The 25,617-nt window shown below is 36.2% G+C and overlaps 1 protein-coding gene across 1 annotated transcript in view; it reads left to right on the forward strand.

The window, feature by feature from the left end:
* The first annotated feature begins 20,337 nt into the window (after positions 1 to 20,337).
* Positions 20,338 to 25,617, forward strand: part of LOC136347105 (fork head domain-containing protein FD5-like) — a 153,401-nt gene continuing 148,121 nt past the window's right edge. Inside the window, exon 1 of the mRNA XM_066296796.1 lies at positions 20,338 to 21,352. Coding sequence (XP_066152893.1) covers positions 20,495 to 21,352 — 858 coding nt within the window. The 5' untranslated portion in view covers positions 20,338 to 20,494. The remainder of the gene's footprint in view (positions 21,353 to 25,617) is intronic.

Raw genomic sequence — 25,617 nt, forward strand, 5'->3', positions numbered from 1 at the left:
GTAATTGAGTGTGATTTTTTGCAATAGTGCGCGTAACGTCCTTCAGAGGAAAAGAGTCACGTGCATTTAAATCTAGCGGTCGCGGAGGCCAATGTGGTGGAAAGTTATTCACAGGACCTCTCCAAAGGTCGTTTCGAAAATTCGTGGTTAAAAATGGCCAAAGAACTATACCGAAATGCAAATGAGCATCGTGGTGCATGAACTACATTTCGTGGAGTAATTCTAAAACCAATTTTTCCAGTAGTTTTGGAAGAGAAAACGCGAATAAGTCTTAGGCCGTTGAAGCGGTTTGGTAAAATAACTAAGGTATCGGCCAACAATACCAGCCCACATATTTACCTTGAAACCTCTTTTTTAATGCCAAAATGGCTGCGGCAGCATGTGCATTTCGACCCGAATTTTCATACCTCTTCGTGAGGAGCGAATTAATCGGTTTGGACACCTCTCACAGAATTGGAGCTTTTTCAGAAATGGATAGTTCGTCGAAAAATTCACGAGGCTGAAGGCAAGGAAAAAAATTCTGAAAATTTATCCCTAAAACATCCCTCCTTGAACTGAGGGTTAGTCCAGCAAGTTAACGGAAGGAATATATTTTCAAAACTTGGCAGTTCAATTTTAAGGCATTGAGGAAATGCGGTGTTTTCGATTTTTTTGCATTTTCCAAGGAAAACATTCTCAAAAGTTACATGCATGACGAAAAATTTTTATAGGGAAAATCGGTTGTCTTGCAGGCGCTCTACGCGTACCAGTTCTGTGTGCATTGGGTCGCGAATCATCCCGTATTAAAAATATTTCAAATTTGTCCGCAATGAATAATCGAAAAAGCATGGCAACCTTACTTTTTCGAAAAATATAGAAAAAAATTCATGTAAAATATTTTTCACAAATTTGTCGAACAAATTTTTTTGGCACACTCTGTGCATTGTCATGTAAAAAGCCGATTTTTGTGAAAAAATTATACAACATATATAAATTAATGTAACGAATTTCGATGTGACAAATCGACGTTTGCGTCCAAGTCAGTAAAAAATAATGATTTTGAATGGCTTTTGCGGAGAGAAGTTAACGGGCTGCGTTTTTCCAGAAGTCTACGCGTTACATGACAGTGCACGTGCGATTACACTGTGTACGCGGTTGAAGTTGGTCGGATAAGCTATAAAACAACCTCTATAATTCTCTATTACAGCATCGCCTGGCGATCAAGCTAAAGAGCTTTTCTGGCTGATCCAGGTAGCCGTTTTCTCTTCTAACACTAAATTAAGTTTTTTAATTAGGATGTTGCAATCAAGTCTCGGAGTTAATTGAAAATTAAAATGAACACGCCCCGATTTGAATGCGAATACAAACGCAACGTTGAAATATCATGCTTTTTTAAAAACGTTTCACGAAAATGTTAAGAACGTCTGGTTGCAACTTGCGAAGTTATCTAACAATATAACAGTACCCTTTCAACGCTAAAAGGACCACCATTTCCTTGTTCCGGTTGCCGCTTTTAGTTGCTCATATTATCGGTTACCTAACTCAAATGTGGACATTTTTTAGAACATCTTCGTAATCTTTAATATATTTTGCCTGCGAAATTTTTTTTTTTTAGATATCTAATGGTTGTCAACTTTTAAATGTAAAAAAAGAACTATTCAAAATTAGTTCATTACGCCAAAAAAAAAAAAAAAAAAAAAAAAAAAAAAAAAAAAAAAAATTAAAATAATACGTTATTTGAAGCATTTGCTTTTACAGTTTTCGAGATGTTTCGTCCACATGTGTAATTCTTTATGGGTTGTATAGGTAATATTATACAGGGTGTTATTTTCAAAACGAGCCACCCGAAATGTCTCTCGAATGGGAGGAAAATTCGAAACGCTAACAAAATGCCCATTTCGATCATTAGGGGGGAGTTTAATTTGACGTTGGAGAGAATTGTATCAGCCACCCTCTTACTAACCAAACTTTGATATTTTAAATGGCATCCCCCATTGAGTGGCACATCATTGCAAGCAGAATTCAATTTGCGATGTAACTGTACCAAGAAAACTAAAATTTGTTAATGAAGTCGGGAATTGCGAGGAAAAATGCGTGCTAGACTACGTACAGGGCGTCCAATGAATATAGGCCTCTGTCCGTATCTTGGAAACTGTGACTAGGAAAAAGTCGAAACTCGGGCGTCATACTATAGATACTTAATGTTTACGGTTATGGAGATATTTCGAATTTTTCAAAAAAAATTTGAGTTTCAGCCACGAATGTATTTTCTAATCATTCGAAAATGGCTAGGTGTTTTGCAATGAGATTCTGCGCTATTGTACAAAATGCTTTACAGTCCTTGGATCAGTGAGTTAAATCAAGTTTTTCCATACAGGGTGCTCAAACGGAGAGGCCAAAATTATCATTCAAGAATTGTAAAAAACTCAAATTTTTTAAATAGAAACCTCCCATTTTTTTTAACGAATACGTATTTAACACCAAAAATAAGTACTAATTTCAACTCAATTGTCTACATCAAAATCTAATCGTTTTCCTTTTATTAAAAAAAAAACATTTTTAATATTCAGTACTTAACAATTCATTTTAAGTAACGTCTAGAGTTACTAGATGGCGCAGCAATCGTCAACAATGGGCTCCTTTCTTCTGGAAGATGCTTTGACAGATCTTGCTTATTTTAAAATGATCTGTTATGCGTTTGAGGAGTTTTCCTAATGGCTTCGGTTTTTCCAGATATCGAATACCAAATGTATGACACGTTCTGGTTAATGCTTTGTTGCATCCATTATAAATAATCAACATATTGAGACAATCTTCGTTTAAATAATTTACGAATACCGCCATACTTAAATTCTTGCGAGCAGCGCCACCTAGTAACTCCAGAAGTTATTAAATACTTAGCCATTTGCGAATTATTAGAAAATAAATTAATGGCTGAAACTCTAATTTTTTTTTTGGAAAATTCTAAATATCTCGAATACCGTAAAAACGGTATTACTAAGAAAATTGGAGAGTACTTCAATGTTAACTTGAACGATTCGTCACCTTAAGGCGTCTACATTTTCAGGTGGAATGTCGTAGATTTTAGTTTTAAGATACCCCCATAAAAAATTTATCGGTGTCAAATCCGGATTACGTGTTGGCCTCCCAATAGGTCCACTTGTTTCTAATCAGTCCCTGTTAAATTGTTCACTCAAATAATTGATATTTAATTGTGTATTACGGGACGGGGCTACATCTTGTTGGAAATAAAATCAGTTAGAGTTAGTTCGTCCATGAAGTTTACTAAACAGAGAGTAAACTAAAATACCAGTCCTGGTTCAAAGGATCATTGATAAAAAACGAACCAATCAAGGAACTTCCAATTATCCCACACCATACATTCAAGCTAAATCTTCTTTGAAAATTGGTCTCATCAAATAAGTTGGGATTCTTTTTTGTCTAATATCGATGATTTCCTCTGTTATTAATGCCCGTCCTTCCAAAAGTACATTCATCTGGTCATATTATCTTTGTATAAAAAGCCCAATCCTCTCATACTTTACGCAAAAACCATTCAAAAAACACCATTCTCTGTTCTCTGTTATTATTTTCTAGCGCTAGTTCTTTACGCGGAACCTGTGGAAGGTACTTATGTTTTTTTTTATTATTGTAAGTACCCTTTACTGCAAAGTTCCACAGTTTCGAGCAATCTTCCTTGAAGAAGTTTGGGGTATTTCTTGAAAATGCAACACGTTCATCTCCACGTCAACGTTGAATCAACGAGCTTTAGTCGCAGATTCTTTGAAAGCGTCATAAAGTCGTAAATTCTCTTACAGTCTGCGGAATTTGTGACGCGCCGGAAATTCTCTATTTGGGCATTTTTCTCTATATCGTCGAATTGCTTCATGAGAATTTTTCATACTCTCAAAATGAACTTGCAACATACCAGTTAATTCTTGGATATTTAAATGTCGCATTAGGGTACTGGCTTAAAATTCGTTGATATGATGCCGTCCAGAATACAGAGAACTCTCAACGATTGTATTTAGTTGTTTAATTGTGAAAATCGGTAGATAAATAACAATTTCACAGGCTTGTCCGTTCTTCGTGCAACACTCTATACAGACGTAGGCCTGGTAATGCTGCGTTATCAAGGTACAAAAATTCAAAAGATTACTGGTTGATAAGGAAAAACAACAGATACGCTCATTTTTTGATAGTTTGGTCGTTTTACTTGATTATTATGGCTCAAGGACATGTAATAAAGTAATTTTTACCTTTTTCTTCAAAAACGAAGTAAGATCCGAAAAAAATTTAAGAGACGAAAAACTAGGATTTTTCCTTGCTTAATGCGAAAAAAGCATTAAAGTTTTAAAAAGTCAAGGGCGCCTAAATAGCAATAATTATTAAATATAACACTGTCAAATTTCAACAAAATCGACTAAAGGACTGTTAAGATATTTGCGAAAAAATACAATTTTTTTAATCTTGACAACTTGTATCTTGAAAACGAAGTATTACCGAAGCAACGTTTTTATAAACTTAGAATTACTCAAAAACTTGCCCTTTGAAGTTTGGCCCCGTACTTAAATAACACCCTATATATACTCTGTAGGCGTTCGAGACAAATCCCGTAAATAGCAGAAATTTATTAAGATTATTTAGGAATTGTTTCTTTCTCTCTCTTACTTATGGCGTTTTAGACAGAGAACACTGACATTGCAGCTAATGTCATTCAATGTCTACATTAAATTTTTGTCTACTTTCACTCTACCTTAACTTTGAATGTAGTATAGTCCCTATTTTTTCTTCTAATTCGCAACTCCATTTACCGATTTCAGTCTTTTTGGTACAGTTACATAGCAAATTGAATCCGGTGAATTGATCGAGGACGCCATTTAAAATACCAAGTGAGGTTGGCTGGAGGTAAGGGGGTGGCCGATATAATTTTCTCCAATGGCAAATTGAATTTCTCTCTAATTATCCAGATATACATTTTTCTATTGTTTCAAAATTTGCTCCTAACTAGGAAACATTTCGGATTATTGGCCTTAAAAAGGACACCCTGTATAGACTTCCATGAAAGTTCTTTTTAAGGTTCAGATTCCGATATTTATCCGGAATTTGGAATCGCGTAATCCGCGGTTGGTAGAGAAAATGAGAAGAATGCAGGGACATTAGAAAGGTGAAATTAACTTATCATAATTTGATATTTTCTATGGGATCGTTAGACGAAGCTGGTCGGGCGAATTTTAAAACTAGGGCGACTGCTGTTCCCCAAGTATTTGAAAACTATGAAATGATATAAAAGTTTTGCTTAATACATAATTAAAAAGTTCACAAATCTAATCTTTTTTGGTTCTCCGGGAAAGTTCCTTAAAAAATACCGTCCCAGAACTTTTCCATTAGTGCCTGTATTATTCGAGTAAATTTTAAAATGCATAAACTAAACTGCTGAAAACGGCCACCAGTCGTTCCAAGCTACACCGAAAATGCTTGTACCACCACCCTGTAACTTACCATAAGAGAATATCTGTAAGCCGAGCTTACCCGTAATAATTTTGCGCTTGGGACAGTACAGCGCATGCGGGTGCAGGGAATTATTGTAGAGTGGTCATCCGGCCTCACACGTTTCCGCAAAAGCTCTATCGATGTCAAGAAAACTTCCAACGTATCGAGTCATCTTCCACAATTAACCCTAAAAATTGAAAAATCCCAAACGAGATCGTCGGATACTTATGTTAATTAATCAAAAACGTACTCTTAAAATTTGAACAGCAAAAATCTAAGAATGGTCTTTGAAGCGAGCAAATCACGTTTGAACACTAAAAAGCATCGTTTATTGAATTATTCACTTCTGAGTGCCTATCTGCATGCGACCAGTAAAATTTTATTATGACATTACCTATCGCTAAAGGCGACGATAATGACACTTTTAACACTGCTACTAATTTCGTTACTCTGGTGTCAGTGTGTTTTTATTTCAAATAGAGCTCCCCTTCCAGCCTGGATTATCGGAAAAGAATACTTTGCTATTTGTTTATTGTGTTCGAACTAGTGGCATATTCAAATTTAGATAATTACACTAAAGTGGCTACTAAAACTACACTTATAAGCCTTATACATATGACTTACTAGTGTCTGACGTATGACATCATACGTCAGACACTAGTAATCAGACTTACTAGTGTCTGACGTATGATGTCATACGTCAGACACTAGTAAGTCTGATTTCGAAGTGACTCTTACTTCATTTTATTTGCTGTATATGCCGCGCGGCCCTTAATGCTAACAAACGGTCTTTGATTATTTTCATAAATTCCTAGGTAATGTCCTAAACTACTAGTAATTTGTTAGTTACGCGTGTGTTAGAGGAAAAAGTTGAAGATGTGTTTATTGTTGCTGAAGCTGTTCATTGATAGAACCTTGTTTTCTTTTCTTATTTTATTAATATTATTATTATTATCATTATTGTAAATTGTATTAATTATCTTATTATTTGTTACTTCCTATTAACAAACAAGTTTTTTATTATACATTATTGTTATGTACTATGAAATTGAATGTATATATTGCATCTTTTACGTTTTTATTCTTTTTTTTTTATTTATAGCACTCTCTTTGGAAAACTAATCAGCCGATTTTAAATCACGTTACGCCTTTAAATGTAGTTTTGAAACACCTCTAATTTGAGGTGCCACTCGACCTATATTTAAATTTTTTTAAATCGGCTGCTTTACTGCCCAAATAACGTAAAAAACATTTAGAGAAAAAAACAAACGCCACAAGATAGTATTGTTTTTCTTATTTAATGCTGCTCTTGAATTTAAAAAATAATAATTTGTTAAAAAGTTAAGGGGGGGACGATTCAGAGCCGCACGTACAGTGCACTTTAAGGGTCTGAATCCTTCCATCAAGAAGGGGGTAATTATTATCTTAAATATAGTTTTCCTAAGGACTAATTGGTACTCAATATAGTACCCCGAAAGGTATTTTTGGTTCCAATTTAGTAATATTGTAAATTTTGAAGTCTATGATAACATTTAAAAATTTAAACGTTGCATCTCAGGGAAGTTATCTCAGTAAAGTCAAGCACATTTTTTCGAATATTTTCAAAATATATTGGAAATTATTGTAAAATATTAAAGTAAAATATTAGCCACAATTGCTGAGCACAACAGTCCAAAATGCTTCTTATGCTAAATATAGCCGACTCCTTATTCCTTGCGATTCCTGGGATCCTCATATTAAAACATAAATTTGAGACATACTGTATATGCTAGTATAGAGTGTGATCCTATGTGGTGATGCATGTATTAGAATTTTCTAAGCTGTAAGTGATACAGGCAGACAGGAACTCATATCTGGTGTAAAAAATGAAATATATTTTATTGATTTTTAAAAAAAGAAATGAAAAATTTTAGGGAGGGGAGTGTTAAAAATTTAGAGACGCACAGTATATATATACTGTATTAGATTGATATATGCGTTGATATGTGTATAAACATCATTTAATTCCATGTTAATTAGAAACTTTTATAGAAATTTTGCTTTCTTTGCTTCTTTTCTTAGGAAATTCTACTTGCGCTACTCTTGTTTCAATACCTCCTCTATTAAGAGTCTTTGGTCTATCTGTCTGTAAGTTGGTCCGTCCGAATTTAGGTATATCGGTCAATTACTCGATCAGTCAGTTGATCGATAGATCATCAATCAATTAGATGGTCGGTGAGTTTCTGGTTTGTTTTTTTCTCTGTTGGTTGGTCAGATGGCAGCAATATAAATAAAGCGTTTGTGCAAGTGGCTCTTCATATTACGTTTTTTCCATACAATCCTGGACGGAAAACGGAGAGTAGTAGCAAATAAAAGGCGCATAAGACTAAATACCTTTCAAAGCGTATCATGGTACAAAACCATATAGAGTGCAAAAGAGCAAAGTTTTTGTCTGTATAATGGGAAAAAATTGTAAATAAATGGAAAATGGTAACAAGCAGGGATGAAATATAAGAAACAAAAATGGTTCAAAATTGAACAATAAATTTTGATTTTTAAGAAAAAACGATCAGTGCTTCACAAAAAATTTTGGGCGAAAAAATGTGCCACGACTCTAGAAAAACATACGACCCTGTAGAGTTTTACAATCAGTTTTCATATCTAAATCGCGATAATCTTAAAATATTTGCTATATTCAAAATTTGCGTTAATTATCTAATAACGTCTGAGGGCTATAAAGAGAAAAGTGAAAAACATTGGAAAATTCATCATTTTGCATTTCACAAAGAAAAAAAAACGTTTGCCAACCTTAATTTGAAGGACCTTTTCGCTTCACTTGCAGAAGAATGCGGTATTAAAATTGTGAAGTCTAATTTAGGGACACCCGCTATGTTCTTTACAAAAGTGTATATCTTTTTTTATTTATGAGAAGAATCAGAAAAAAGTAGTTATGTGTAAAGTAAACCTACCAGCATTACCATTTATTTAAATCAACATTATAATGCGAAGATTTCAAACAATTTTTAGGGGTTAATTTTTCCGAAAAATGCACATTTTACCGGCTATTTATTATAAAAGACAAACAGCGGAAATGACGGCGTCAGCCATTTTGAAAATTTTATTCGAGAAAAAATAAAAACGATTAAACCAAATTTGGTTGTTTTTTCTCAAAATTCAAATCATATTTCTCAAATATTAAAACAGCATTTCTTTAGTCTCTAAAATACGGACCTCCTTCCATGTTTAACCGACTTTGTATCTGCCATTTCTCAGACAATGGAGCCGAAACCTTTCTACCATTAATCCCTTTTTCCAATCTCAGCCTATTATAATTCTCACTAATACACTATTCACTTTAGGAAAATAATAGATTGCATTCACTTAAATGAACTTTTTCCTTCACGAGAAGTACACCGCAGAGATTTGATGGATTCGGCCGACCAAAGTGAGATTAATGGAAGAGTTGGAACTCTTTCAAAAATGACAATTTGGGATCCGGCGTATACTAAATTCAAATTCGAACCGTTGCAAACATGTAAAATTACAAAAAAAAGTATTGCAGAGGTACCATACCGCCAGAGGTACTATCAATGAACTTGATACTGCTTTTTCTCCAAATTCGGTTCTTGTGAAAAATCGCATGATGGATTCGATCAATAAACCGAATTTGACGGTACATTCGTGTCAAGTTTTTATAAATAGAGGAATATACAAACTTTTCAAGTTTATTATATAATTTTCAAATAATTATAATATACAAAAAATAAATAAATTATTCAAAATTATTTGTTGGAAGTATTGAAACTTTAATTTGCATTACGAAAATATCGTATATTATCAGAATTATAGTTTGTAATTGGTTCTGTGCGTGCATATCGAATTGGGCGGCACGTACGTGCCAAGGGTGTGCAGGGGAGACGTGATATTCAAACAACAAAGACGGAGATATAATGTGCATGTCTTCTAAAGGCAAGACTGACTGGTCAAAATTGATAATGAGAGCGTACACGGGTTGAATAAAGATGGTGGCATGAACACATGTCTCTGACTTAGTCATTTGCTACAACCAGAGGTGTGACAATATACAGGTTGTCCGAAACGATCATGTCATAAAATCTAGAAATTATAGAGAGGGCTGAAATAATGCATACGATTCGTGTGAATGACGCTTATGCGAAGGTTCAAATTACAACTGTACCTACATCACACATATTGAACGTACAAATATCCCTTACGCCTGTACACTTACGGAGGAGCCGCTCTACGATGTAGGCTAGTTCGTGATAAACGTACCTATATGTCCCTTTGTCAAAATCAAAAACATTCGAGCCCACCCTTGTACTCCTAAGAGTGTTACCTACATTTCTTACCCCTAATCTGTGGATTTAAATTTAAGATCTACAGCGATTAGGTAGAAAAGCCTTTTTTACAGTTAGTGCTCAATTGAGTGTGGCATTAACTCGAAATTTCAAACATGTCACATCTCGTGTCAGTTTTTGTTTATCAACACGAGAACAAATAATTTCAGTCATTACTTACACGTTTTGCCTCTTAAGGGTTTTCGAAATTATTTTCTGATATAAAACACAGCTGTCGTATCGCGCAGGTATTGTTCAGGGTAAGTCAAGGGAATTCCAAAGGGACTTAATCAATCCCGATTAAAATTTAATTGAAAATTGAATATATTGGGTGATATGGTTAGGAAATATGTATATTTCAAAAATATTTAGAGGCCTACAGGGTCGCTCAAAAAAGGGCGGCTTTCAAAAGCTACATTTTTTAGGTGGCACATTTGAATGGCTCTACTTGCACAGCTCATTGTAATCATGATTGTAAATGTTTTGTATATGTAGCTCGATTTGCCCGTTTTTTGTGGTTTAGGAGGTGTCGAAACTTTTTTCGAAAAATTGTCGTTTTCGACCACTTCACACGTGGCATCTTTAAGTTTCGTGGGTTAGCATTCATATTTGGCATCATGAAAGTAAAAAGATTGGTCAAAGCTTCACCAGTGAACCATTAGAAATAAAACGTGCAAGGGGCCTACTGATTAGGTGCTAACGTAAAAAAAATTAAATTATAAGAAGTTGCTTTTTTCAAATAGAACACCCTATATATTTTAAGCTTGCCTAATAGCACTTTGAAAAATCGCCACCTTTTTTAAATATTATATTACATTTACGTTCGTTTTACGCAAAATTCATTGTTACTAGTTACGAAATTATATTATAATTACATTAATTATTTATTAAATGACAAGGTCAAATATAAAAGGAATCAAATATAACCATACAATAAAAACACTTTTATTTTGCCATATTGGAAATCACGTTTGTTTAACTGCTAATCGATTAAAATACTATTGTTTTCGTAAGTAGTGTGTAGAATTAACTGAATTCAAAATATCTAAAAAATTATTAAAAATGCAACTTGGGCAGAAAGACCTAGCGGTCGATAGCCTATTTCCTAGGAAATAAAGATTGTTATTATTATTGTTATTAAAAATGGATGTAAAACCTAATATTACTAGGCCAGCTCAACATATACAGGGTGTCCCATTAAAAAAAATGACTTTTTTTTAATTTAATTTTTTTTACGTTGACACCTGAAGAGTAGACTCCCTGTGGTTTTTATTTCAAATGATTTAGTTGACGTAACATTGATCTTGCTTTTTACTATCAAGACTCCAAATATAAATGTTATCCCGTAAAAATTTAAGATTTTATGTGTCAATAAGCAGCCGCTTGAAAATGAAAATTTTTCGAAAAAATTCGCGATATCTCCTAAACTGTAAAAGATAGACATATTCAACAAATACATAAAAAAGGTTTGTGATTGGAATAAAATATTATACTCAAATACAGGGTGCATCACTTCAGAAATGTAGCTTTTGAGAGTTAAAGTTTTTTGACAGTCCCTGTAGCTCACCAAACATTTTCAAACAGTGCATGTTTCACAGCCATATCACACAACATGTTCGGTTTGAGAGTAAAGTTTAAATGTAATTCGTTAAGTTACTTTGTAATTTCGTCGCCTGACCCCGTACAAATGTAAAAGCTATATTCCTGAACCAATTTCATGCAAGAAATGTCTTATAAATATATCTACAGTATAACCCACGTAAATGGCATAAATACCATCAATAAAACTATATGGGATGTCCCGAATTTTCTTGCCATCAAATACTTTTGTAGAGTTTATTACATTGAAATTTAATAAGCTCAAGTTCGACCCAATTTAATGGCGAAACAACCTGAACTAATGGTAATCAATGTTATCATCATACAGTGGTGTATAAATGTTATACCCTGAATACTTTTTTGAAATTTGCTGTTACGCCTTGTTTAGTTTTTATTTTTATGGTAATGCACTGTTTTCTAATGAATAAAATTATTTAAAAAAAATAATAATACGTACAACACATACACAGGTTAGTTCAAGTTACAGTATGACCCCCCTGAAGTAATGCCTAGCGGCGGTTCCGGGGGGGAGGGCAGGGTAAAGAGGGGAGGTTTTTAGTGGGTAGGCGCCCCATTCAGGGGTGAATCCCACATAACCACTGCCGACAGAACATCAGGCAGTGGTACCTATGATAGTTTTCCTTCCCTATAAAAAAAAAGGTTATAGTATGAACAGTATGGTTAGTACAGGTTATTGTATGAAACACAGTACTAACTTACTGGACACGTTCTCTATGTCATGTTAGGCACAAAAAAATATGAACATACATCTGATTCACCCTGGTTAACCAGTTTACTATTTTTCTAACCAAAAATTTGAATCATCGTGACTTGCCAGAAGCAAACATGAAGGTACAAAAGCATCTCGACAATCATCCCCGTATCCCAGATCCCTCATCAAACTCACACCTTTCTTCTCTAGCGGCAACACCGTACCCTTTCCTGCAGAATGTCGCTGGACCACGGTGACTTACAGGGTGTTCTGTCACAAACACCCTCTTTATAACATTTTCATTTTTGATTTTCACAAAAAATGTTTTATCCAAAAAGTGTAGTAAAAGTGTGTCTAAATATTTGGCCACACGTTATTTAGAGCAAACTACTGAACGATGTGACAACTTCGATACTAAATAACTTTGGTTGCTCTTATATATATTTATAAAATACAAAGTAAATATTTAAATGTATATTTTAAATTTTGAACGTTGATAATTCGTCATCCACGGCCATTTCGACATATGTTCATACGATATTTTTGCATAAAACGAGTTCCACATAGTACGTTACACCATCATTAGACAATAATGGTGGGCATACCAAGTACATGTATAGACATGCGCTTCGTGTAATTTGTGTTAAGTTTCAAAATCGCATTTGCAATGAAATCGGCATTTACTTTATTTAAATTTTGTATGTTCTGTTCAATTTAAATTTAACTTCATTCCAGTCTGCATTGGTACCATTATAAACTTCGGCGTTCAAATAGACCCATAAAAAAACCATACGCGATATGCCTGGCGTAACGGCGTGCCCGGTTTTTTCAATGCTTTATTGAAATTGCACATCGAAAATTACTTTACATTTTATATATTTTTCATCAAATTGAAAAAACTGGGGAAGGCCAAATATGCATTAGTACACAGGGTGGCCCGCGAACACGGGCCTCTCCTCTCGCCGTATCTTAAAAGCCGTGCCTAATCAAAAATGTTCGCAATGTTCCGCGGAATCCAAATTTTATATAATATACAGGGTGTTCCGTTTAAAATAAGCAAGTTGACATTGATTTCTGGTATGGCCGGACGTGGTTTTTTGATAAAAATATTTTCAATCAATAGATCATTTCCACTTCAGTATGATACCCAACTTGCAATGTGTTCCTAATTGCAGTTTTCAAGATATGGCTAAAAGCTCACTTCCGTGAGCACACCCCCAGACAGGGTGTCCCAGTTAGAAAAACTGAACGTCGATTGACTTTTTTTTGGGTTCTGATATTCTTTTGTTTTTTTTTATATTATATCATAAAAATATACGGCAACATATAAAACTTTTATGTTAACAACTTTTTCCTAGTTTTACCAATAAACACGTGACAGCTTGTCAAATTATCAAAATTAACCTTTTAAATATTGGCTAGTTAAATTTAATTTTGCTTATAACGACGATATACTAATTACTTGAGCAATGTGGGGCACTGCTGATTAAACATAACGTGCCCTTGGCCCTGTGGAGGGAGTGGGAGGTTAAAAGAACCAATCACGGAGCAAATTTCCAGCAGCCCGCTGCTGGAAAATAAAAAATATTTATCCTCATTTTGCCGCGATGTGAGGAGTTGGGTGTGATGCTTTGTGAGCAGCCTCAGTTAGTTCGCCCCCATATGGTTCTGAGGTACCATCGTCAAATGGCCAGGTAAACGTCGAGGAGCGCAGCGAGAGGCGCCGCTTTCCTATGTTTTTACCCTAAGAGAAGCTTTGTCGAAAACTGCGAACTCTTGTTTAGGACAAATCAATATTTCTGAAGCGATAAGTTGGCCAGGCTTGGCCCGTTGGGAGGGCATCATCCTGTACACCACGAGTGGTAAAAATCGGAATAACAAGGAAGGTTTTATAATCGATTTAATAAAAATTCAACATCACTTGATAGGCAAGTTTGCTGAAGCTTTTACTAAACATGCAAAAAATAATCACTTATTAGGTTTCCTTATGCTGCCTCGTTACTTCAATATATACCCATCACGATATTAAAGGGCTTTGTTTTGTTCAAAATAACTTCTCAAACAGCCTTTTGAGTAGCTTTGTGCTTACAAACAAGCGTACGCCTTATGAATATTGAAATTCGCCTTCTCGAATTCAGCTATTTTGACTTTGTAATTTCGCCTTTAAATATTTCATCAGATATTCAGTTTTTCTAAATGCCCCGCGAAAAATGAGGCATCCCCACTGGGTTTACATATTTCAGTGAGTAATTGAAATTGTACGTTTAATAATAACGTCTTTTGGGCCTCGAAGAAACCCTAAATAAAATCAAACCAATAAAATCATGATACTGTGGCAGGGTGCTCATGAAACTGATGTGCGAATTCGCGGCACGATCGTGAAATATCTCTACGTTTCAAAACAACGTCCGCTCGGACGACCTAACAAAACATGTCAGAGCCGATGCCCCCAGTCAAGCTCTATATATTTCCCCTCGATTGTAGCTCATCACTGCCATTAAAATTAAACCCGTATGTACCTGAATAAGCGACAAATACATAAATAAATAGTCTTAGTGGAAATTAACGCCCTCGTTGAAATAAATACGAATTGTCCTATAGGAATTTGAAAATGACTTATAATTTCATCGATAACGCCATATAGGACACACTTTATTTCAATAAAAGGACACGTTGCCATCTGGAGTAAACGTTTAGATGCCCGAAAGCCACGCCACGGCTTAATTACAGGCTTGGGGTCCCGGGGGACCTGGGGCCCGTTCTCTTTTGCCTCCGACATTCGATCCCTCACAAAGAACAATTTACACCCCCCAAAATGTTCATTTGGTGACATAACCATGAAACAGAGGTTTTGAGCGTATATTTTCGAACTATAACAGCTACCTCAGTTTATAAATAATACATAAATAATCCGTTCTTGTGGAAGGGTAGAGCGCACACTTGCAGACATATACTGGGTGATTCGCTAGGAATGGGGCAACCGCAAGGTGGAGATGCTACACGTCAAATGGCGACGATTAACGAAAATACGCCGTGGTCGAGAGCTTATAGTTTCAAATATAGACAATGTACTGAGTGTTCAAATGTTAACTCACTTTTTCCCAGTATTTTCAAAATACCTGGATTAAATGTTTGAAAATTCGTAAAGTAGCGTTTTTTAGGTGACGAATAAAATACGGTTTGCAACTTTCGCGTTGCTAATAGAGGGCGCTGCTCGCGGCCAATTTCACGGAATTTACAGACAACTTTTTACCCTGTATGTAAGCCCATTTAACGAACACCATGTCCAAATTTGATAATACGAGAAATTCAAAGCGAAGCGCGTTTTCATTTTCTAGAACACGTAGACCGCACAACTTTACAAATTTTAACTACCTAACTTAGGCATTTTCAGAATAATGGAGGAAAAATTAATTAAAATTTCAATTTTCAACACCCCCCGTGCAGAATTTCCCGAAAATTCACGTAAAAAATGGTAAGAACAGGTAGTAGAAGTGTTGACTAGAACTTGATGTGGCCTTGTTAAAATTTAGAAGAAAATTTGTGGCCTACTGAATTTTGATTTCAGGTTGCATCCCTGAATACAGGGTGTCCTGAAAATGCATTGGTGTCATGGGATTCTCTGGGTCAATGCGTTGAAATTCGGTTCAGAACATATTTGAAAAAGGTGTCTCGTTTAGACGCTATTAATGGTCAATGTTCTTGAAAAATAAACATGTTTTTTGCTAGATCTAGAGAACGCTTGAATGGATTCTAATGAAACCTATTGTGCATTTATTCATTAGTACAAGGATTATTTTCATGTAACATTCCTGTCCATTCGCATTGAACAAGTGGCAAGTTCTTAGCCACCTTCCTAGAAAAATGGCCAGAACTTTTCACTGAGTCACCGATCGTATTGATTTTTCTTCTAATGATGCGTTAACCCTTTTTCCAACTTTTTTACCTATTGGAAATTTCTCGTATGGTTAGCACATCACGCCAAAGAAAGCTATTTCCTTTTCTCATACAGAACACCAATTTCCCATCGCTTCGATATACCATGTATATCGAAAATGTCATAAAAAGTGTATCTATATTTTTTTAAGTTTATTTTGAGTGGTTTCCTTCAAGACCAATAACATCGTTGCCGAACGAAGAAATGACCAATATGATTAAAATTGCGGGATTTCATGAACATGGTCTAACTAAGTTGTTTGATTTCAATTGAATGGCCGGCCAGGTCTCTCGGTTTGCAGCGAAGGCCGAACTCGTAAAAAAAATAAAATAATAGAAAATCATTTAAATGAACCATGAAATGCACATTTTCTCCAATCGTCACCATTTGACGTGTAGTATTTCCAGCTCTCGACTGTCCAATTGTCACCGAATCGTTCTGTATACATATATGGAGTCCCCGTCCTGCTTCTGTGTCCAAAAATACTATACCCGTTAAACGGTTGTCGACAGCTTTTATTGCTTCATGAAAGCGATTTTAAATACTATAAGCTTTCGTTCACGAAAGAGTTTTCAGTCACTAATTGTCACTTATAATCTATAAAACAATGTATAAAACGACATGATATAAAGAAGAGCAAAAGCGAGAGAGGTGATAAATAATGCAAATATAAAAGCTGGAAATGCAGAACGAGCCCTGTGGTGGTATGTGGCTTGTGGCTTTTGGCAAAATCGAAGCTGTTATACATTACTACATCGATCTAGGGCCCAGTCAGACGGAAACCACCATTGGAAATGTTGTAAATGTCCCAAATTAACCGGAGTGCTTTCCGGGCTTTTTCACCAAAAGCTCTGCTATGCTAATCTACTCGATTTCAGTTTTTGTATGTTGTTAAAGGGGAGATGACCAGTTTTTTGTTTAATGATTCTTCGCTTCAATTTTAAAAACGAACGCTGCTTCTAGATTATAGATACGAAATTAAAGCTTCGGAAACTAAAGGCGTTTTCGGCTCGCCTTTGGTACCTACTTTTGGTCCCTTAAACGCCAATAGATTGCGGATCAGGAACGGTGACGTAACGGTACGTCTCGAAGGCATTTTTGATCTGCTAAATGCTACACCGGTAACGGTGCGGTAATCTGACTTTGTATAGATTTCTATATATTGTTCATTTTATGGAATTTACACGGTTTTTAGTATTCGGTATCGCAGCTAAAGCTTTTTTGCTTGCGAATTTAAGTAAATTTTAACCTCGTCTTCCGGTCAAGCGTTAAAAGCTTTAAAAATGATGCGAAATTACTCCCTGTAACTATCAAAATGCTATTTTTTACCAAACAGTTTTATTCCATCAAAGTAATTGTATATTATTATTATTGTTATTAGTTAAAACTGTAATAAATAAACATTTTTAAAGAGAATGGAAAATACATTAAAGAGGGTACGAATGTCTTCGTGCAAATCTGATCTAGATTGTACAGCAAGAATCCGAGTTAGCTTATTACGGTACGTCAATAAAGCCGATTGGCATAGAAATAAGTTTGAGAATAAATATCAGCCCATGTAACACGCAGTACTAGATACATAATATACTTAAATGGCTACATTATCTATTAACGACCTATTGTGAATCACAGTCCTAGCGGGTATTATTTATAAAGCAACCCGAGCTTCAAAACCTATAAGAGGGCCATAAAACCGTCTCTTCATTCCGATAAGTTGTTAAGTTGAAAATTGTGAAATTATCCTAAGCCACATGCTCTTTTTTCGAGAAAAAGTTGATTTTATGTTGATTTCTGAAAAAAAAATACGCCTTATAGAAAAGCTTCTATCTTTAATGTCCGGCACCCAGGGAGAAATGTTCAGCAATCAACGGTCATTAGGTTAATAGCAAACTTTAAATTCGCTACTTCGATAGATGATCATTGGAAAATGATTTAAAAGCGATTAAAAAACCCTAAATTCGTGGAATTGAAAGTATGTTTGAATGTGGTTAACATCAAGAGTATGAGCTACAAGGGCAATAAGCAAACCTGAATTCTTGTTCTATAATCTAGATTGATTTTGTATCAAGGCGTCGTTTCGACGTATTTTATATTTTCTTTGAAATTATTTACTTACATGTGCGTTACAACTAAAACTGGCCGTACATAGAGTCCATCAACATCAACGAATTGTGATCGACACCACACTGCACCGAAGCTAATAAAAGCTCAGAAAGCAGCTAACACCGAAACTGCAACCACATCTACAATAGCGACTCTACGGACCATTTTTGACCTTTTAAGCCACTTAACCGTCTCTGCATTTTTACAGTTTCCGAGATTCTAACATGTGCCTCACCAATTTGGACCATTTTACTTACTTTTTTGGAATACGAGTTGGTACGTTTATGAAAAACTATTATTCACGAACGCGAGCACACAAGTGAGGTTTTGTAATTTCTATACGGCAGATACGAATCTGCACGGACACCTTCACGGTTTTTACTACGAATTGCGAAAAAAATCACTTCCCGTTCCGATGAAAATGATAAAAATGTTTGTTCCATATAAAAATAATAACAATAATCTTGATAATAAAAATCTCAATTCTCACAGTAAAAACGTACAACAAAGTAACAGTAAAAGAATCGCAAAGTACAACCACTTTTTGTCACTTACCAGGAGCACGACAGTACTTCTGCAAAAAGTACTGCTCCGAACTTACAATTTAACTCACTTTTTTCTTAACCGTTTCAATTCAGTGCGTTGTTTTGTATCTAATGGAATGACATCAAGTTTAATCATTTTAGGCGTTGACTATAGACCATTTTCTGAATTCAGACCATAGAATACCCTTGGTATTCCATTGAATGTTAGCCTAAAAGGGCTCCGAATTCACTGGGTTAGATTTCCTCGAACATAATGCCTTGCGTGTATTTGCCGTGTAACGGGTGTTTCCGATTGTCTACCGAGGCTTCTTATGATTTCCATGATATACATTTTGCACCACATTAGGACGATTTCATCTTCCACCGGTCTGAATCGTACCCGCAGTTAAAGAAAAGATTTCGAAAAATACTGTCAAAAATTATTACTAGAGAAGTAAAGCAGAAGTCTCAAGGGAGCAATCTCTTGTGGGAGAAAACTATGTTTTCGAAGGGAATATCTTGAATATATTTCCTCTAATAATCGCACCTGCTAGCCCTAGATGGTGCAAGTTCCTCAGGATTGAAGTTACACTCTATTTCCGTAAACACGTGGTTTCTTGTCCAACTATTCGTTAAATAATGCGTCGATGACTCATCATATAATGAAGAATCCGGACTCTCATCTTGAGCTTCGCCCCCGTCATTTTGGTGATAAAAAGTTTATCGTGTGCGTCACTAACTTCAGAAGGTTGGTCTAATATCTGAATCGTCGCAAACCAAATTATCAACGATATCTGGCAGTTGCTTCTGCGCCGGAGGTCCGGGAAACAAGGTTTTCTTGCCTCAGAAAATTTGCAATCTTAAAAACTTAACGTGTCTCCCTCGACGCGTTAACAAACATCCCGTCCTGGACAAAATATTGTTCCTTTCAACAGACCCAGACGGTGCCGTGCGTTGTCCAATGTTAGGTCAATACCAAAACGCCGATTATTCACTTGTTTTTGAGTTTGAGGCCGTTGCGCAGCCGCACGCCATATAAACACAACCAAAACATCTAATGAATTCAACCTCAACACTTTGAGCGAGCATGCGCAGGAATTACAGCGGTTAGTTCTAAAATATTTCAAGGGATAGATGGGATGGTTGCGGCGCCAGAACAAGCTCCGGCTAGTGTAAATAAGTTTGAATCGCATAGATCACCGACGATACCTGGGATTTGAAGAGGGTATGGGTGTGATATGGGGTTAATATGCCATCGACATAAAACCATCGACGATGCCCAGATGTAAGTTAACACAAACACTTGTTCGATAAAATAATTTGGGTTGGAAACAAAGCAGCTGGATGTGCGATATTCCCTTAATGCTAAATATATGTGCAAACGAACAGTAAAGTGTTCGTCAAATTCAGTGGATTTGGAAACACAAATAGTAAAGATTTTATAGGGAGCAGTTATCCTTCCTTTTTCGAGGAGCAAAAGCACAGGCAGTTGGAAGGACATCATGATGGCGAGGCGGGGCTTCGCCCGATAGGAAGGGAATAGCTCCCCCCGATTGGATACCCGTGTCCCCGCCTATCAACTGTTATCAAATATTGGTCGACAAATAGTTAGTGTTTGTTACATGTTTAGATACCCAGATGGGCCCTTTGCAAGAGAACAGTAACAGGGTGTAGTTTACCCCCTCTGAGCCAATTCTTAATAATGCTGCAAAACAAACTTATACCTCCGACCTCTAGACACTTTGTGTGCAATATTTGAGTGAATAGTGCCCCGTCGAACTTCTACCGTGAAGTGTTTAAACTGTCCGGCATGTGTAGTAACGAAAGTCCTGCCAACACCTCGCCACGCGTCCCGATGCCATTTCCTCTGGAACCCAACGGACCCAGAGCTTTACTCCCGATCGACCATTACAGACTGCAGCTCTATCAATACGCCGTTGCGGAACGCTTGAGGTATCCTCTATTGAACCCGTTTCCATCGCCCTTGACGTGCTATCCACTATTTCCTCGGGCCCTCCAACCGGAAGAACCAAAACCCCAGCACAGCTATATCGGGCTCATCGCCATGGCGATCCTGAACTCGCCGGAGGGAAAGTTGGTTTTATCCGATATATATCAGCACATTTTGGATAACTATCCGTACTTCCGAAGCCGCGCTCCCGGTTGGAAAAACTCAATCAGGCACAATTTGTCGTTAAACGACTGTTTCATCAAGGCCGGCCGCAGTTCCAGCGGCAAAGGTCACTTTTGGGCCATTCACCCGGCGAATGTTGAAGATTTTCGCAAAGGCGACTTCCGGAGACGTAAAGCGCAAAGGAAGGTCCGCAAACATATGGGTTTGGCAGTTGAGGAAGATGGAGCCGACTCTCCCAGTCCTCCGCCCTTATCCGTGAGCCCTACAGTTCTTCCTGGACCATCAGCTACGTCCGTCTTTCCCTCATCGTCGACGAACGTACGAAGCACGAGAAAGCGACAGTTTGACGTGGCTTCCCTCCTGGCACCCGATTCGGAAGAAGACACCACAGAAGAAGACATCGACGTAGTGTCAAGTGATCAGCAGGACTCCACCGAATCAAAATCTTGGCCAATGTTACCTATAGTGAATTATTATCAGGCCTTGCTCCAAGCTAGACCTTCGATGGCGTCTTCGACGGAGCCGACGCACAATGTGAGTCCAGATCCTTAAATTAATATGTTTTTTAGCGAATTCTAACTGTGAACATACTCAATTCAAATTCTCTAGTTGATGCATGTTTCGTTTTGGAAGTCATACCTGTTTGTAGTGTCAATAATATAAAGTTTAATTTATTTTAATCGATCTCACTGCTCGGCGCTCCGACAACTCTGAAGATGGTTATGTCGTTGTTTCATAGTCACTTTTGAAACTTGTAAATATAAATTAATATTACGTACTAAAAATCGAATAACACGTAGGTAGTACTGTATAATATTATTTGAACGAGTTACTACTTACAAAATAATTATTTCGACAAATTTCAGTTACTGATTCTGGCATTATTTTGGGGCAAAAGTTTACATAAATAACGCTCACTGGCGGCGTCGTTACGAAGATACAGGGTGGTGAAGTTTTACTGGCAAACCAACGGTTTTGCTCAAAACAAAAAATATGCGATGAAAGTATGTTCGAATCCATTGGCCAGTTTAGAGTACAGATGCTCTGTCGAGTTTCTGTCTTACGTCGTCGCGCTTCTTTCGAACGCACTTGTAGTAATCACCACTAGTGATGGGCAATCGGGAAATTTCCCAGAGACATTTACACTGCGAAAGAGAAAGTTCCTGGGAATTTTCCGCAATTCCACGTCCGAGCAAAAAACCAGAACTTTGTTGCGTTTTTCATTTTCGTTAGTCAAGAAACTCTGTTTCGAAGACGGAAGATTATGGTTTCCACAATGTCACACGTGAAGTACATCGTTGCATAGGATTTATTTTACATATTAGTTTGTTCAAATTTTGACTTCTAGTTTTCTTCAAAAATGACGAAAAATCACATTCAAATCAAAAAAACAATCGACTGCCGAATTGCAAAGTGTTTACTAAAAATTTCAAAATTTCTCAGAATTTGGAAAAACCCCACATGGAAAGAATCTTTCTCACTCCTTTTTTTCTACCATAATCCAATTCCTACGTTCTTTGGGCGATTTTGACTCGAATTTTTTTTTGTTTTTCCGCATTTCACCAACTCTACTTGGATTGATAACAGTCATTTAATGTGCATTGGCCGGGCATTCTAGGGTGATATTTGTTTTAACATCTACTTGTGCCATCTAGCTTCGTAAAAGTACCGCCTCAAGCTAACTTGAATATTTGCTTTATAATTTAAATCGAGTTTGTATCAAGGTATTCCTAGCCTCTTCAATGCATTTTGCATTTACATTAAAAAGACTTTTTATCCCAGTTTTCACTAATAAATTTTCATTTAAACAGTTACTTTGACGTAACAAAATTATTGCCACGAGACTGCTGACCGAGCTGAACTGAGCCTTTCGGAAATCCACGGAATTCAAAAAAGTTCAAAAACTAAAAGTTACCCGATCAAGCTGAAAACTGGTATATGAATGGAGGATAAGGAAATAGCCAGTTTTACTGGTTTTCCTAAGTTTTGAGAAATTTGGATATGTCTGTAACCAACCTGCAATTTAACAACTAGAGACGGTAATTTTTTTTAAATTTCAATGTCATTTCTCTTCGTTTTTGAAGCAGAGCCGGAAGACAAAGCGTCAATTGACTTCGATTCCCAAGTGAAAAAAATCCTCATAATTCGGACTCCATGTGTTGCACCTCGTGTACAAATACAAATTTTAATTTGTTTTCGTTTGGAGTTTGATTTGCTCGAATAGGAAACAACTTGAAATATTTCAGGAAAACTTCCTGAAAACCGTGCCGAGCCCCAAAGATTTTTTCAATTCAAAAACCGGGTGTCGTAGTAAGAAATTCGAGCAGCGAGATTTTATATTTAGAATTGAACAAACCAATTCAGAACCGTTTTTATTTTTGCGAACACCATTGGCGTGCCGTTTTCGTGTTTAGAAATATTCGATTTCGTTTCGACTCACTGGTGAGCCTAACTAAAACGGGTTCCTTTATTGCAAAATAGCGCCCGTTCGGCGTTCCAGGGGCAGGGTCCCGGAAATTTAGAAATCGGCAATTTTTACATAAAATTTGAAAATCTGCCTAACGATGTTGCCAAGGAGTATGGTTTATGAGCACTTACTGTCTTAAAACGATGCCAACAACCACCCCTCGAAATTTGTCGAAATACTAGCATTGAATCACCTTGTATAAGTACCTACCTACAAATAATATATAATTTCCATTTGTAGAATTCCTACGATCGATGATAGTTATCTATTAAGTATTTATTGATTGTTACCTAAGAATATTCTTTGTGTATACATATACCTAGGTACGCCAGTATACATATAGAAAGGACATGAGATATAATAGTTATAGGTTACACCAAATATTTAAATAGTCCTTGTACTGTCGGCTATAGATATCCTGTTAACATATTTTTATTTTTAATGCACAGAGAACCTTGTTCTAAGCAAGGAAATTCTATTCCTCCTTCTTTTATCGACTTCGCCAGGATACTTCATTACGCACAGACCCATAATATGCTTATTCTCTAGACTTACATCTTTATTTTACGAATTTCGCGTTAACGTCTTTCTTTTGATCCAAATACCTTTAAGTGTAATAGACCTCAGCAGCTCAGCAGCTCATATCATATTCCGAGTTTTTTCATTTTCAGATATATCAATTTCGATCATTTATAAATATCTATACATCTATGGGGATTATATGAAAGTCTGTGCGTTCACCAAATCTCGGCATAAGAACAACGTTCGATAAAATTGAAAATGCGAAGGGTAGAAGTTTCAAAATTGTATTTAAACTGCCACAGCTATATACTAAGTTGTATTTACATATTATGTATTTCTCGTTTTCAAAAATTAAGGCATATATATTTACATGCATGCTTAACACATCCTCGATGTGTGTGCAGGACGCAACATGTTAGTGGGTAACTGGATTTTTTCTATTGCCATTGAGATCGTTGAGAGAATAAATTATTTGTTGTACTTTGGGGGTAATTGAATTTCGCTGCATTTCTGGCAGTTCAACTTCGGTTAAAGATTTGTTATCTTTCAAATCGGGAATTGATCAATTTGATAATTGGTCGATAGGAACTTGCATAGTGGAGCCGTCGGGGGATATCGGCGGATTTTTTGTACGTTCACTTTCACATCCTTTCAAAATCGTGAATGAACGTTTGTTGCAACCTTAAGTTCGTTTTAACTCTGGCCGAATGAACAAATTTCATTTGAAATATATTTATTTCCCCTCTCCGACATCTTGAAAAATATAAACATTCGGGTATATGCTCCTTATAGTTTTGACAATATTCCCAAGTTTTTTTCTGTTTTTATGCTCGGTAATTTACCAATTTCACGGCCATGGGTCGTTAAAAAACCGAGAGGTAGGTAAACATTTAGCAAGGCATTTAAAAATGACTGCACATATCCATCTCCAATCCAAATAAAAAGTACAAGAATTATATTAAGTGGTAAAAACCCAAACACATTCCACCAATTTTCTTTCGTGAAATGTGACGTTGTTATACGTTAGCCCATCAGAGAACCAAACTACGGATGTAGGTCCTGTATACAGGGCGATTCGCGATACAATTGACCTAGAATGCATGGAGGATCTCAAAAAAAGTTGATTTTTGGAAGGATTTTTGTTCCCACGTTCGTGTTTGCTGAAATATTGCCTTCAGGGGATGCCTAATTTAAAAAATGGAAAAACTGTTTTTTAGCAATGCCTTAGCATAAAACCGCCAAATTTTGAAGATGTATTTCTTTAATTGACATATTCTGTTGGCGAAAACTTGAAGAAACTGGTAACTCAAGAATGGTGACTTGGAGGTGGGTCGCTCTCGAACATCCACCAATTTGTTTACCGTAATTTGATCTGCAATTAAGGTCTACCAGTTTCGGACCAATTTTAACGTCAAGTATGTATTTTCTTCATTCTTTTACCAGATCGTTCCTTTCAAGGAAACTGCAGATTTCTGATAGGGGTTAAAATCGATTGAATGCAATAAAAGCAAAATTACGTTTTTAAGGGTGTCCCAACAATTGCTGGTAAGGAGTTCCATGGAGAGAATTGAAGAGAGGAACTACATCTCATAACCTTTTTCCATTATTTATCAGTTCTTAACATCTAGAACTTAACTTCAACGTACTCACAGTAAATGAATTTTTTGGCACACTTTTTATGACAAAAGCCACGATTGAGCTTCTCTGCATTGAGATTTGGATTTTTGCGAACAATAAGCATAGTGTTGCCTTATCACGTGTTAAAACACTAGTATTTATTTGAAAAGAATTAAGTAACAGTAAAAAATGA

This window comes from Euwallacea fornicatus, chromosome 26, assembly GCF_040115645.1.
Source record: "Euwallacea fornicatus isolate EFF26 chromosome 26, ASM4011564v1, whole genome shotgun sequence".
NCBI lineage: Eukaryota > Metazoa > Arthropoda > Insecta > Coleoptera > Curculionidae > Euwallacea > Euwallacea fornicatus.